The 15,143-nt window shown below is 45.3% G+C and overlaps 1 protein-coding gene across 1 annotated transcript in view; it reads right to left on the bottom strand.

Annotated features, from left to right (window-relative positions):
• The window catches only part of COL26A1 (collagen, type XXVI, alpha 1), a 240,604-nt gene that overhangs the window by 121,836 nt on the left and 103,625 nt on the right, over positions 1-15,143 (bottom strand). The window contains exon 3 of the mRNA XM_006859825.1: positions 6,373-6,470. Coding sequence (XP_006859887.1) covers positions 6,373-6,470 — 98 coding nt within the window. The remainder of the gene's footprint in view (positions 1-6,372; positions 6,471-15,143) is intronic.

Genomic DNA, 15,143 nt, shown 5'->3' with positions numbered 1-15,143 from the left:
TATTCTTTTGCTATATTTACTGCCGTCAGGTATCTCCTTCTCATGAACCGAACCCCTATGTCGAGGCAGGTCCCCGACAACCCTGTAGTAGGTGTGTGGGGTTCCTGGGTGATAGGAACAGTTAATGTGCTCACAACTAACCAAAAACTTAGAGATCTGAACCGCCAGAGGCACTTCGGATCGAATTGTGAAGGATCAGCCATTGGAAACCCTATGGAGTGCAATCTACTTGGACATCGTGGGTGGCTATGAGTTGGAATCCGCTCAACGAAAGTCAGTTTGGGTTAGGTTAGATATAGTTATGTTGTTGTTGTTAAGTGCCATCAAGTCAGTTCCAACTCATAGCAACCCTGAATATGGTTTCCGAGGAGTGGTTGGTGAGTTTGAACCACCAACCTTGCAGTTCAAACCGACCTTGGGGTCCAGTGCTTATCCTACAGCGCCACATGTAGTCTATGTAATTATAGGGCTGGATTTAAAGATAGATAGTCATATCTCCCATGTGGTCAGCATGAGCTAGACTTGACTTGATGGCTAGTAACAACGACAGGAAGGAGAGTCCCCAAGTGCTCCTGAGGGGAAGCGGGTACAGGAAGAGCAGACTTGGGAGGCGGGAGCCTAAGGCATCTCCCCAGGCTCTGGTCACCAACCTCCAGTCAGAAATTCTGGAAAGGCTGGAACACTTGGGAGGAAGACTAGAACAGCCCAACATAAAGGGGTAGACAAAACACTACCTACCCACTGACCCGGAAATGCTTCCAGAGGGGCAGCGTGAGAACTGAATGGGGATTCACAGTCAGGAGCCACCACAACCATCTCTGGAGTCATGGATCCAGCCTTGATTCAGCCCACTGCCTGTATTGTTTCATATTTGGGAATGTAAAATCTTTATAAGGGCTTCCAAGAACCAGTCCCAATGGCAACCCAAGCCCAACAATCCCAGCAATTCCTCAATTGCCAATTCCCTCACCCTGGGGTTCAGTACTCTCATGCTCAGAGGGGGACCCTTGACTTTGAGATTCTCTGAAAAAGGCAAATCACTTCCTATCCCTGAGCTGGAGACACATTCCAATCAAAGTGGGCAAACCTGGGGAAGTCCCTCTACCACGCAGAGGCAGGCAGGGACTCTGTGACCATCTAGCACCCAAACGTCATAATTAAGCAAAGAGAGGAATGTAAGAGTTACAGGCAACAAATACTGTTATATACACAATCCTACAATAGCAGTGATGTATGAATCGGTATATGGATAAGTACACAGGCTGAACGGGTGTGGAAGGATAAACAAAGAGTATCAGTACTAATATATCCATGGATGTGGACGTGGTGGAGCACACACAGGGCAAAGTTAGGAAACCTTCTTAGACATTACCAGACACCTTGAGGGAATGATTTTCTGGGCCTAAGGCCTCAGGACAGAAGTCTCAGGGGACACCATGGTCAATCGGCATAACATAGTCCACAAAGAGCATTGTGCATCCTTCATTGTGCATACTTCACTGGGATCTTAAAAGCTCATGAATGGCTGTCTAAGGTGCAGCTATTGGTCTCTCTCTGTCCAGCGGAAAGAAGAGTGATGAAAACTGAAGGCATGGAAACAAATAGTCCCATGGACCAATGGGTCCCTGGAACATCCATCTCCATGACTCTGAGACCTGAAGAACTAGATGATACCCCACTACCAACTGCTTTGAAAGGGTCCTGGATGTGGAACAAAACTCAAAATCATAAAAATGATCAGCTTACTAGTCAGACAGAAGTTGGTGGAACCCCAAGACTATGGCCCTTGGTCACCCTTCAGCTCTGTAACCGAACTCACCCCTGTGACTCAATTTTCAGCTAAGTCATAGATAGGGATATAGAGGAAGAAATAATACTAGTGAGGTTTGTGCACCACAGAATGGTCAGCCATTTGAGATCAGAAGGGAGCATATACCCAAGAGCTAAGTTCAGAAGGGCTGGGAATAAAGGAGGAATGGATACAAGAAGCGCAGGGAGGAACTAGGCTAAGTGATGTTACATTGAGAGGATTGCAGCCACTGAGATGGAATGAAGCATAGGCTTTGCTGAATGTAAAACTGATGATCTGCTCTGTGCACCTTCGTTTAATAGATGTGGATGTGGTTTCTCAGGTAAGAGGTCAAGTGACAAGTCCTAAGAGCTGACCCTAGGAGCTTGCCACCTGGGCCCCTTCTCTAAGAGCTGCTTCTACCAACTGAGGAGGGTGGACCCACAGCCCTGCTTGAACCTATTCCTCTCCTGATGGGCAGAACTTCAAGGGCAGTCATGACTGGTCTTCCACAATCTGCTGGCCACCGTGAGTAAATGTCTGCATTCCATTCATTCAGTCTGAAAGAAGAATTAGCCAACACTTGGAAGTGGGGCAAAAAGGTGATTGCCTAACTTTGTAATGCCATGCCAGAGCACCATCTAATGAGTTCACCTAAGTGTCATCTGACACCTGAGGAGAATGTCACCTTGAGTGAATAATCATTTAATTAGGAGCCTGTTTCTGCAAAGTTGGATGGTAATCTATACAAAACTGGTAAATACAAATTATTTCTATTCAGTAGAAAGGTAAAGCCCAAAGGTTATTAGCCTGTAGGATCTACAGTGGTTCTAGTCCAGGAACTTATCTATACGTAGTGCTGCAGGATAATGCGCTGGGCCATAGGTCAATTTGAACCGCAAGGTTGGCTGTTCAAACACACCAATTGCTCCTCGGAAACCCTATACAGGGTTGCTATGGGTTGGGACCGATTCTATGGCACTTAACAAGGAGTCCTGGTGTGGTGCTGTGGACTGCAAGGTCGGTGGTTCAAATGCACCAATGGCTTCTCAGAAACACTATACAGGGTCGCTATGTGTTGGAACCTACTCGACAGCACTTAACAACAATATCTAGAACTACCCATATCTGTCTCTATCTATCTTCTTTCTATCTCAGTCTCTATCTCTATTTGCTTATGTCTATCAGTCTGTTGGAAGAAGTGCAGCCAGAGTGCTCCTTGGAGGTCAGGATGGCCAAACTTCATCTCTCATACTTTGGACATATTGTCAGGAGGGACCAGTCACTGGAGAAGGATATCATGTTTGGTAAGGTGGAGGGTCAGAGAAAAAAAAGGAAGACCCCCAACAAGATGGATTGGCCAGGTGGCAGTATCGATGGACTCAAGCATGGCAACAATAGTAAGGTTGGCCCAGGATCAGGCAGTGTTTCGTTCTGCTGTGCATAGGGTCTCTATGGGTCAGTACTGATTTGATGGCACCTAACAACAACAACATTTAGCAATCAAAGGAGCTCTGGCGGCATAGTGGTTACGAGTCGGGCTGCTAACCTCAAGGTCAGCAGTTCAAATCTGCTATCAGTTCCATAGAAGAAAGATGAGACTTCCTGTTATCTCCTATACAGGGTTGCTATGAGTCATAACCAACTCCATGGCACACCACCATCTATCAATCAATCAGTTTATCAGTCCTGTGGTAAAGCATTCACTTCACCCATAAAGAAAGTCTGACCTTTACTCTCAGCTCACAGAAGGTAATCTCTAAACCCTGGGGATGTGCTGTCTAATAAGAATGTCTCTGTTCATCTGGGGGAACTGGGCCACACCAAGCAGACTGTAGTAGAAATGCAATTTTTATCCTGGAGGTTTGGGGCCACATGGCCCAGCTCAACCTGTGATGGGAAGTTGTAGACTGAGACCAGCTTCCCAAGCAATCAACCACATGGACAGGATCAAGCCTTAATCAAACTCTGGCTGGGTGAGCTCTCCTGGTTGGCCATAGTCCGTGTGTGTTGTCATAGATTGCTGCTGGAAGAAGTTAATGCTGTCCATTGGGAGAGGACAACTGAAGCTCTGTGCTTGGGATTCTCCTGGACTCTGTGGCAGCTGCCTCTTCCCTTGACTGCGTTTAGCCTTTCACTGTAATAAACCATAACCGTGCGTATACCTGCTTTCTGTGAGTTCTTTGAGCTCTTCTAGAAAATTCTCAAATTTGAGGGTGGGCTTGTTGTTGTTGTTGCTAAGTGCCGTCAAGTCAGTTCTGACTCATAGCGACCCTGTGTAGCGTTTTCCAGGAGCAGCCGGTGAGTTTGAACCATCAACCTTGCAATTCAAAGGACCTTGTGGTCCCGTGCATTTTCCCACAGTGTCACACCAGGGTAATACTAGGAATTTTCAAATTGTGTACATGTATGTGTGTTGGAGGGGGAAGGTGTGTGTACATCAATTTCTTTTATCTTCTGTTAAATCCACTTTGTCATTCTTCTGGTTCCCACTTTCACTGAGGTACATAAAATATGTGCTACCTATCTACTGCGCTGTGGGTTAATGCACCAGACTGCAAAGCTATTTGAACTGCAAGGTCAGCAGTTCAAGTTCACCAGCTGCTCCTTAGAAGCCCTATACAGGGTCGCTAGGGGTCAGAACCAACTTGACGGCACTTAACAACAACAACAACCTATCTGTTTGTAGGAGAATTCTGACTTCAATATTTTTAGTGCTACACTTCTTGGATTGGTTCATTTCTTCAATCAAAAGAGCATGAAGAGGTATGAAAAATAATGTTCAATCACCACAGCGGTTTTCAGGAATGGAGGAGGGAATCCTTTTTGGGGCCAGGCCCAGTTACTCTCGGAAGAACCAGACAGGACAGTAAGGGCTGTGGGAGGAGGCAGGCAGGTAAGCTGAGGCAATGATGGGGTTGGCTGTAGGACTGAGAGAAGGGTCTGCTAAGGAAAGACTTCTAGCGACAAGGACAAGATGGTCGCCTAAGCACAAAACGGGTAATCCCAACGTTGCTCCTTTTTTGATCATTGACAAGGGTCCAGTCCATCCCCTCTGGGTTGATCAATCACTTCCTTTGCAGAATCTAGACAGCAGATTCAGAACAACAACATGCTGTTGTCGGCCCAGTTTTGTTTTTGGGAGAGACCAGATGCCTCCCCCTGGCCCTGGCACTTACAGGAAGAGCAGATTCCAATCTGATGACTTGGAGGGTCCCAAACCTCAGTGAGGGGTCTGGTGTGAGGCATGCTCATTCACACACCAAGTCCACTGGGTCTTTCCAATCACACCTCTACCTGGGGGAACCCAGCCTCCTTTCACATCCCCTACCCTTCCAAATAAGGGTTCAGATCGGTCCTGCTCCCCCAAACAAGCATGGTCCAAACCACATGTTGCTCTCCCTTCCCCATTATTTGGTACCTTGTAAAACAGGAAAGGCTACATAGGTATTTTATATCCCAGCCTCTCCTTGTCACTCTGCCTTGAGCTCACAGGACCATGAAAGAATCACCATTTGTTTTCATTGCTATTTCTGCTATTATTATTTTATTGCTTATAGCCCAAAGAGAACTTTATGTAGCTTACAATAAAACTATTCAAGAGGGAGGGCTTCAAAAAGTTGGTGGAAAAAATAGAATGAAAAGATCGGGGAATTTTCCCACTCGTATATTATCAATTTTGAAGCCCACTCGTATAATATAAATTATACATAGCATTAACATATAAGTTATATATATTTATTAGAATATTAATATACATGCAGGAGAAAGGCTGGCAATCTGCTTCTGTAAAATTTGTATCTTCGACTAGAAAGTCCTATGAGACAGTTCTACTCTACCACGTGTTGTTGCTCCAAATCACAGCGCCCCTATAAAGGAGCAACAGGTGAGTGTCAACTGCTGACTTTGGGTTCAAATCAGCCTTGCGGTCCCATGCATTACCCAGCAGTGTCACACCAGCACCCTTCTACCACATGTGGGGGCTCTGAATTAAAAATCAACAACACCCAACAACAATATATACACAATAAGATGAAAAAGCAGTAAGTCAGGCAATTGTTTTTAAAAGATGAATCACTATTTTTTAGAAAATCAAAGTTGAGGAGAGATCATGTGTGTGAATCCAAAATGACTTCTGAGCTTCAAGACAGACCAGAAGCCCAAACCAAACCCACTACTGCTAAGTGGATTCATGGCTACCCCACGTAGGGTTTCTGAGACTGTGTCCCCAGGAGCTGCTGATGGTGGTTTTGAACTGCCAACCTTTCGGTTAGCAACCCCATGCCTAACCAATAGCACCACCAGGGTTCCTAGGAGAACAAAGCAGGCTGCAGATCTGTTCCTCAGGATTCAGGGCAACACCTCCACTCCAGCGCTGCCCCAGCTGTGAGGCTCTGCCGGCACCTCCAACCTCCTGAAGGAGCAGGCTCAGGAGCCACTCCAGAACATCTGACTGGGAGTCCTTTGGGGAAAGGAAAGAGCTCAAAGGTGCTGAGCAGAGTGGAGGAAAAAAGACTTGCTTGCAGGAGGAGGTGAGGGAGGAAGCGGCGTGGTTAGGCCCTTCCCCGGGCCCTTGGACTTACCCTCGTCACAGTTGCTCCCGGTGAAACCAGGGCAGCATTTCCACTCCAGCGCCGTCACCGTGCGGTAGGACACTCTGTACGTGGGTCTGATCAGAGTCCTGTAACTAACACAAGGCCAGCGTCAGGGGAACACGAGCTCGCTCACCCCCAAACCTGGCTCACCTCGCTGGGAAGGCTGCTCTGCTCAGCTCACAGCTCTGTGCTACTGACTACGTGCCTCTGGGCAAGTCACTACCCCAATTGCTCTGTGAAGGAGCACTCTGCAGTCCCAGAAGCCCCATACTAGTCTCCTATGACTCCACATGTGGCCACATGTGTCCTGCACACTGTGCAAAAAGCACATTGCCAGGCATGTCTTCCCAGCCACCTCTGAGTGGGTTTGAACCACTAACTTTTCAGTAACTTGTTGAATACTTTACTATTTGTGCCACCAGGGACTTCTGACCAAGATAATAAAGAAGAGAAATGTTAAGTGTCACTAGAACGTACCCAATTTTCAATTGCGCTCAGTCTGCCTCCAGTTAGTATTTCTTTGGTTGATTCATTCAATGGATATTTATTAAGTGCAAACAATGTGCTGTGGTGTGGTCACAAGTTGATAAAACTAAGTGTCTGTCTTCCAGAAAGTCACAGAGTCAAAGAGAGAGACTTTGAAACAAAGAACGGCAGTAGAGAACCGTCCCAACAATAAACAGTGCCTGCAAAGTAGACACAGGGAGGAATGCAAGAGTGTACATACAGGGGATTGCAGTCATTGTAATGAAGCAAAGTATGGGATTTGCTCAATATAAAACTGATGATCTGTTCCGTATATCTTCACTCAATTTACAGCAAAAAGTTCTTTAAAAGAAAGAAAAAAAAAAAAGTGCCTGCAAAAGTACTGTGGGATCCATGGTAAAAATTTCACATTCTTACAGTTCTGATTTTTTTTTTTCTTACAAATACATTGTGATACTGTTTTGTGAAAGTCCAAAAGTAATGACTAGAGAATGTCAAACCAAATTTCACAGAGGGAATAAATCTGGCTTGTTTTTTGTTTTTTTCACTTTACATACATTGTTAAAACATTTGCTGCTTGATCGGGTTTGCACTATTTCCTTTCAAAACCAAACTACATGACTTCACAAAACTTCAATCTGCTGACACTGAGCAACTTAATCAGCAAATGGAAAAATTATGAATTAATTGGTAGCAGCGGGCATGAAGTTTTAAGATACACCGTTGACAGAAAAACACAACAAAACACTTCTTGAATTTCCAAAATCCTGCTCTAAATCTGAAAAATCTTGTTACATTAATTTCTCTTTTGTAAAAAAAAAAAACATCTCACTCATATTTCATGAACATTCTTGCAAACCACTTTCTCCCTGGAGATGGGAGAGGGCGGGTATACGGCTTTGTGCACCCAGGGCAGGAACCAAAAGTGATTTGTGACTTCGGGAGAGGAGCCAACAGTCAGCCAGAGAGGTACCCACAGCTGAGACAGGAAAAAAACCCAAGCCTTTGGACTCATGGATCCACCTATGGAAGCAACCAGCACATGTGTGTATGTGGGGGTAGGGGGACATCAGCACCAGAAGCACTCTTTACAGCAAATGGCCTAGTGGGATCCATGGTAGGGCCAAAGGAGTGCAAATCTAGTGTCTGTGCACATATCCACAAACACTTACACACCCACTTTTCTTGGCTGTTCAACAGGATGCTAAAGTGGGACTTGTCCACTCACAGTATTTTAGCTGAGGTCCCGAAGGTGGAGAACAAACCTACAGATGCCTAACACCCTCCAAGTGAAGGCTTGACCAGCCTCACACACCGGGCATGCTGCAGTCTGTGAAGCTGGCTCTGCCAACCTCAGCTCATCACCACCTCCAAAAACCCAAAGCCTGCGTCAATTCCAAGCCACAGCGACCTTATACGTCGGAGTAGAACCAGCCCTCAAGATTTCCAAGACTGTAAATTTTTCACAAGAACAGCCAGCCCCTCTTTCTCCCAAGGAGCAGCTGGTGGGTTTGAACCACTGCCGACTATATGATTAGAAGTCCAGCGCTTAACCCACTGTACCACCAGGGCTCCTCATCACTGCCTCCAGGCTATATAAAAGACTGTCCATTGGGGGTTGCAAAGTGCTGAGTGAGAATTTCTTTGGAGAATAAGTGTGTCAAATATTCCGAAACTTGGAGGAGGGGAAGAGAGGGGAAGATGTTCCCCATCCCAAGCTCAAGAGAACCCCAGAGAGGGCGATCATGACATAGTTCCTGGCATTTGAAGGGCTCAGGGGTGGGACTCTGCCTCGTGCTGGAAGGGAACAAGCTGTGACAAGTGTGAATGAATGACTCCCCTCAGGTTTGGGCACAGCAGTCTCCACAGGACTTTGCCCAAGAGGGCCACCTGGAGGTGAAGTGACCCACACCCCAAGGAGAATTCCCTGGACGTTAGAGGTCAAGGCTGAGGGGGAGATCAGAAGCAGGCAGCCCACGAGGAAGAAGTCCTTGGCTCTACGCCTGGGAGATTTCACAGCACACTCCACATGCATTCAAGGCCCTCCCTTACTGCTTGCCTTTCTTTGGGTCTCTTTCTATGCTGATATTGTTAGTTGGGATTTGAAACATCCTACTCCATCCTCCTCTCCTCTAACTTTTGTGAGACTTGACAGTTTCACTTTGTGTGAAGGCTGCCCCACCTTACATAAAACAGAATGGACTATTGTCTGCTCCTCCCTCACTGGTTTGTTGAGCCATTGTGAAGGCAACTGTGCCAATTCATCTCCTTGATGGCTTTCCCTGTTTCTGCTGACCCTCTACGTCACCAACCATGATGTCCTCTTCTAGCCATTGGTTTTTCTTGATGACTGTCCAAAACAAGTAAGCCAAAGTTTCACCATCTTCTTTCCTAAGGAACATTCTGGTTGTGTTTCTTGTCACACTGATTTGTCCATTCTTCTGGTAGACCCATGGTATAGTCACTACTCTCCATCAACATCACAGTTCAAATGCATCAGTTCTCCCTTTGTCCTCCTGTTACATGGTCCAGCTTTTGCACGCATATGAAGTGATTGAAAAGACTGTGTTGTTTATTGCTGAGTTGTGAAGATATCTGTTTCCTTCATGCGCAGGTGTAATCCATACTGAAGACTATAGTCTTTGACCTTCATCAGTAAGTGTTTCAAATCATCTTCCTTTTCAGCAAGCAAGGTCGTGTCATCTGCATAGCACAGGTTGTTAATGAGTCTTCCTCCAAACCTGATTCTGTGTTCTTCTTCATAATGTCCAGCTTCTAAGATTATTTGTTGAGTATAGAAACTGAATAAATGAGCTAAACGTATACAACACTATCACATACTCTTTTCAAGTTTGAACCACCTTCTCTCTGAAGCAAACAAACAAAAAACCCCTCAAAGCAGTTGCTGGAGAGTGGATTCTGACTCACAGCCACCGGCAAGGGAGGAGTAAAGAGTAAGAAAGAGAGAAGGGGCCACCACCCTCTTCCTGTTTCGGATTTCCCAGCCTGAAACAGGCCAACCTGGGACAGGGGAGAAACTTTTATTTATATGTTTTTTGCAATGGCAGTTTTTAAACTAATTCTTGAAATAAAAATGTCATCTAAGATAAGAAAGAGCTATAGAGTCCACCAGAGTCCACTTTGAAGGCAGGGAAAGGGTCAGCTTGCTTTCTGATTGCATCCTGTCCAGTGTCTCTCCATAATCTCAGCACAAGGGGTTAAACATAGGTACACAGCTCTGGACTTTGGATTCTTTCCAGTTTCACCAGGAACTTGCACACATTACTTAGCCTCTCGGATCCCATTTTCCGGTCTGGACAATAAGAATGCCATGACGGCCAAGCAAGCTGGTTCACCTGGAGGGCACTTGTGCCAGGGGCTGGATTTGCAAATGCAGAACTGGCTTCTTTCCTCCCAGCATCACACCAGGAGAAGTAGAGCTCTTAGTAGAATGCACTGCTCTGCTCCAGCCGGCATAGCCCCTCTGACCACTGTTCTTCACCATCACACTTCAGTCCGTAAACCCTCCAGATGTCTCAGGCTTTCTCTCTTCAATGATGACAGCTTCACTTTAAGAACTTCTGGTGTTCTAAGTGGTTTACATATGTTTACAACTACCCTGGAGTCCTGGTATAGGATAAGCACTTGACCACAAGATCCATTTGAGCCGCATGGTTGGCAGCTCAAACTCACTTGCAAACCCTCCTACAGGTTCGCTATGAGTCGGAACCAACTCAACAGTACTTAACAATAACAACATAACCCGAATTTACAGATAAGGAAATTGAGGCATAGAGATGGTAACTTCAAAGTCACATGGCTAGAAGGAACTACATCTGACCCAGGCAGAATTGGTTCCAAAGCCTAGGACTATTACTGTGCGTTCATTCAGTATTGGGGTAGGGAGGCACTTTTCCTTCCTATATGTGTACTGATCTTGGTCCCTGCACCAAAAGGAAGAGTTCACCCCAAAGAAGGTTTAATTTTGTCCATCATTCTGGGGCCCCTGGAGTTCACCTGTCCTCCTCAGAGACCAGAAAGGAGCCTGGGACATCCAGGTAAGGGACACACCAGTAGGTGGCGCTACTTCACCAGTCCTAAGGACCTGGGCTCAGAAAATGGCAATGCCCAAGGTGGTTCAGTGCTACTGGCCTGTCCCCAAGTCTGGACAAGAACCTGAGGGAGCATTGCCTTCCTACATCCACGAAGAACTTCCGGTGCCTGCCACTGAGATCCAATCAGCAAATTCTGTCATCTTTCTAAAATGCAGATTGAATTTTGTGACTGCCCCCCACCAAACCTTCCATGGTTGGCATAGACTAAAGACCAAACTCTTCAGGTCAGCAAATAAGCCTTGCTCATATTTATTCCCCTACCTCCTCTACCACCACCAGCTGACCTCCCACTCTGGGGCACACACTGCCTACACACACAATGCTGCTTCCAGCTTGTGACTTTGCACATACAGGCTTCCCTACGGCCCTTCCTTCTCTATTCCACCCAAGAACATGCCAAAAAGCCTTCAGGGTGTAACTCAACTGTCTCTTCTTTCGCTATGAAACATGCGCCCACCCCCTCTATCCTATCAGACATAGTTATATAAAACTCTTAGAACCCAAATGAGGCAGACATGAGCTTTCTTTTCCCAAAATTTATACTAAGCAAGAGAAGCAAACATTAATCATATATGACATGGAGAGATGGAGCAGCTGGGGACTTTAGACACCGAGAGGGAGACGGGCTGTGTGCTGATGACCGGGGGGCAGGCTTGTGGGGTGTACCCTTTGGTTGGTTGATGATGATGCATGGAGGGGATTGTAACCATGGCAATGAAACAATATACGATAGGATGAATGTAAAACTAATGTTCTCCCATGTAAACTATCATATAATTCACAATAAAACATTTTTTAAAAGAAAAGAAAAAAGAATTAAAAAAAAAACTATTAATCATATAATCACATATATGAATAATGGTCACATGCAAGCAAGCACCACAATCATCTTTTATGTTATAATGGCATTTTCTTTTTTTCTAAATTAAAATAGAACTTGTTGTTGTTAGGTGCCGTTGAGTCACTTCCAATTCATGGTGACCCTCTGCACAACAGAACAAAACACACTGGGGTCCTGCACCATCCTCATAATTGTCGCTACGTTTGAGCCCATTGCTGCTGCCACTGTGCCAATCCATCTCCTTCGCAGCTTCTGTGTTTTCATTGACCCTCCACTTTACCAAGCATGATGTCTTTCTCCAGGGACTGGTCCCTTCTGAGAACATGTTCAAAGTATGAGAGACGAAGTCTGACCATCTTGCCTGTACTTCTGTTTGCTCTTCTGGCAGTCCATGGTACTTTCAATATTCTTCTCCAGCACCATAACTCAAATGCATCAATTCTTCTACGGTCTTTCTTATCCATTGTCCAACTCGCACATGCATATGAGGTTATTGAAAATACCATGGCTTGGGTCAGGTGCTCCTTAGTCCTCAAACTGACATCTTTGCTCTTCAACACTTTAAAGGATTACAAGATCATGAGATTTTTCCATGAACTTTTTAAAGCCCTTCGTATACACCAATATTCCTGTTACCCCAAAATTCCCCTTGTGCCTTTTCCAAGTAATTTACCCAGTCCACAGAGGGGAGCGCCATTCTGACTTCTAACATCACAGGTTACTGTGGCTTGTTCTAGAACTTCATGTAAAGGAAATCTGACACTATATACTCTTTGGTGTCTCTCTTCTTCACTAATTTCATTATGCTTATGAGATTCATTCATAAGCATAATGAAATGTTGCTCCTTTTTATCACTAAAGAATATCCCATTATAGAATCACACCACAATTTGCTCATCCTCCCACTGGTGGACATTGTGTTCTCTCCAGTTTTGAGCTACGATGAACAAAGCTGCTATAAACATTCCTACATACGTTTTTTGTGAAGGTTTTCATTTATCCAGGGCATACCTAGAAACTGAACTGGTGGGTCATAAAATAGAGTTTTAACTTTAACACATACTACAATCACACTGGGGAGCGCATTGGCTCCATACAATAAGCACTGGACTGCAAACCACATGGGCTGCGTTTTGAGTCTGCCAGCCGCTCCATGGGAGAAAGATGAGGCTTTCTGTTCCCATAAAGATTGAGAAGCCTCGGAAACCCTATACAGGGTTGCTATGAGTTGGAACCAACTCAACAGCACTTAACAATAACACAATCATACTAGCAGTGTATGGAGTCCAGGTGTGCCGTTGTGGGATAAAGCACTAGACCGCAAAGTCGGTTTCAACCTCAGGGTCGGCGGTTCAAATTCACCAGGGGTATCTCGGTCGCTATAAGTTGGAACTGACTCAATAGCACTTAACAACAACAACAACAGTGTATATGTAAGGAGTCCTAGCAGCATAGTGGATTAGGAGCTGGGCTGCTAACTGCAAGGTCAGTAGTTCGAATCTACTAGTCGTTCCATGGGAAAAAGATGAGGCTTTCTGTTCCCTTAAAGATCTACAACCTCCACCCCTACCACCATTGCGTATGCAGTAGTCTCTCACTGCGGATTTCATTTTTAAATTCCTGTTAACTAAATGGATTTGAGTCATGATGTTGGAGGAGACTATTAAAAGTACCATGGATTGCCAGAAGAACCAACAGATCTGTGTAGGAGGGAGTGCAACCAGAAAACTCTTTAGACGCCAGGATGAGAAGACTTCGTCTCTCATACTTTGGACTGGAGGGACCAGTCGCTAGAGAAGGATATCATGCTTGGTAAAGTGGAGGGCCAGAGAAAAAGAGGGAAACCCTGACAAGATGGACTGGCACAGTGAGAGCAGCAATGGGCTCAAACACAACAATTGTGAGGATGGCACAGGACCCCAGAAACAGCTTCATTCTGTTGTGCATAGTGTCGCTATGAGTCAGAACCGACTTGATGGCAGCTAACAACAGCAAACCACAAAATAAATTTGAAGGCCTTTTCATGCTTATTAGTTATTTGGATCTCTTGTTTTTTTGTGAAGTACCTGTTCAAATTTTGTGTCCACCTTCTTTGTCTCTTTCTTATTGATTTATAGTGTGTGTCTACACAAGGGTGTAAAGTTTCCAAGGAGCAGCTAGTCGGTTTGAGCTGCTGATCATTACAGAGCCCTGATGGGGTGGTTGTACTCTGTCACACGGGCTGTTATGAGATGAAAATGGACAGGACCAAGAAAAAGTTTTCACACCACAAGAAATATTCTTTGATGGTTAGTTAGCAGGGATGGGAGAGGAAGGGAGGGTAAATCACTAACTAGAGGGTAGACTTTATCCCTCTTACTGTGGACATGTTGTCAGGAGGGACCAGTCCCTGGAGAAGGTCATCATGCTTAGTGAAGCGGAGGGTCCGCAAAAAAGATCAACGAGATGGAACAACACAGTAGCAGCAGCAATGGACTTAACTATAACAACAATTGTGAGGAAGGTGCAGGACTGAGGACTGCTGTTGCACATCGGGTCACTATGAATCAGAACCTACTCAACAGCACCGAATAACACAACCACAAGCTGGTAGATACATGTTAGCCTTGGTGAAAGGAAAGGTAACAGACAGTTAAAGGGAGGTCGGCAAAAACTGATGAAGGCAAAAGCAGACACTGGGAGGAACACAGGAGCTAAAGGCAGCAGAGGTAGATACTACTATACCCACAATCAGTGATAACAATAATCTGTGAGTGGATATGCAGACAGACACACAAGCAGAATAAGTGTAGGAAGGAGAATGGGACTATATCCATGGATAGATGAGGGTTAGACAGAGGACAGTTCTACATATATATTTACCTATGGTGCAAATATATTCATGACTATAGTAGGCAATACAGGGGGTAAAGTTATGATACCTTGTTGTTGTTGTTGTTGTCAGGTGCCATCAAGTCAGTGCTGACTCATAGCGACCTTATGCACAGCAGAACGAAACACTGCCCGATCCTGGGCCAGCCTCACCAATGTTGCCACACTTGAGCCCATCCATCTCATCGGGGTCTTCCTCTTTTTCTCTGACTCTCCACCTTACCAAACATGATATCCAGCAACTGGTCCCTCCTGACAATATGTCCGAAGTATGATAGACGAAGTTTGGCCATCTTGGCCACCAAGGAGCACTCTGGCTGCACTTCTTCCAACACAGACCTGTTGGCTCTTTTGGCAGCTCACGGCACTTTCAATATGCTCTTCCAACACCATAACTCAAAAGCATCAATTCTTCTACAGTCTTCCTTATTCACTGTCCAGCTTTC

The sequence above is a fragment of the Chrysochloris asiatica genome, unplaced genomic scaffold, assembly GCF_000296735.1.
Source record: "Chrysochloris asiatica unplaced genomic scaffold, ChrAsi1.0 scaffold00034, whole genome shotgun sequence".
Lineage (NCBI taxonomy): Eukaryota > Metazoa > Chordata > Mammalia > Afrosoricida > Chrysochloridae > Chrysochloris > Chrysochloris asiatica.
This window is presented reverse-complemented; position numbering and strand designations above follow the sequence as displayed.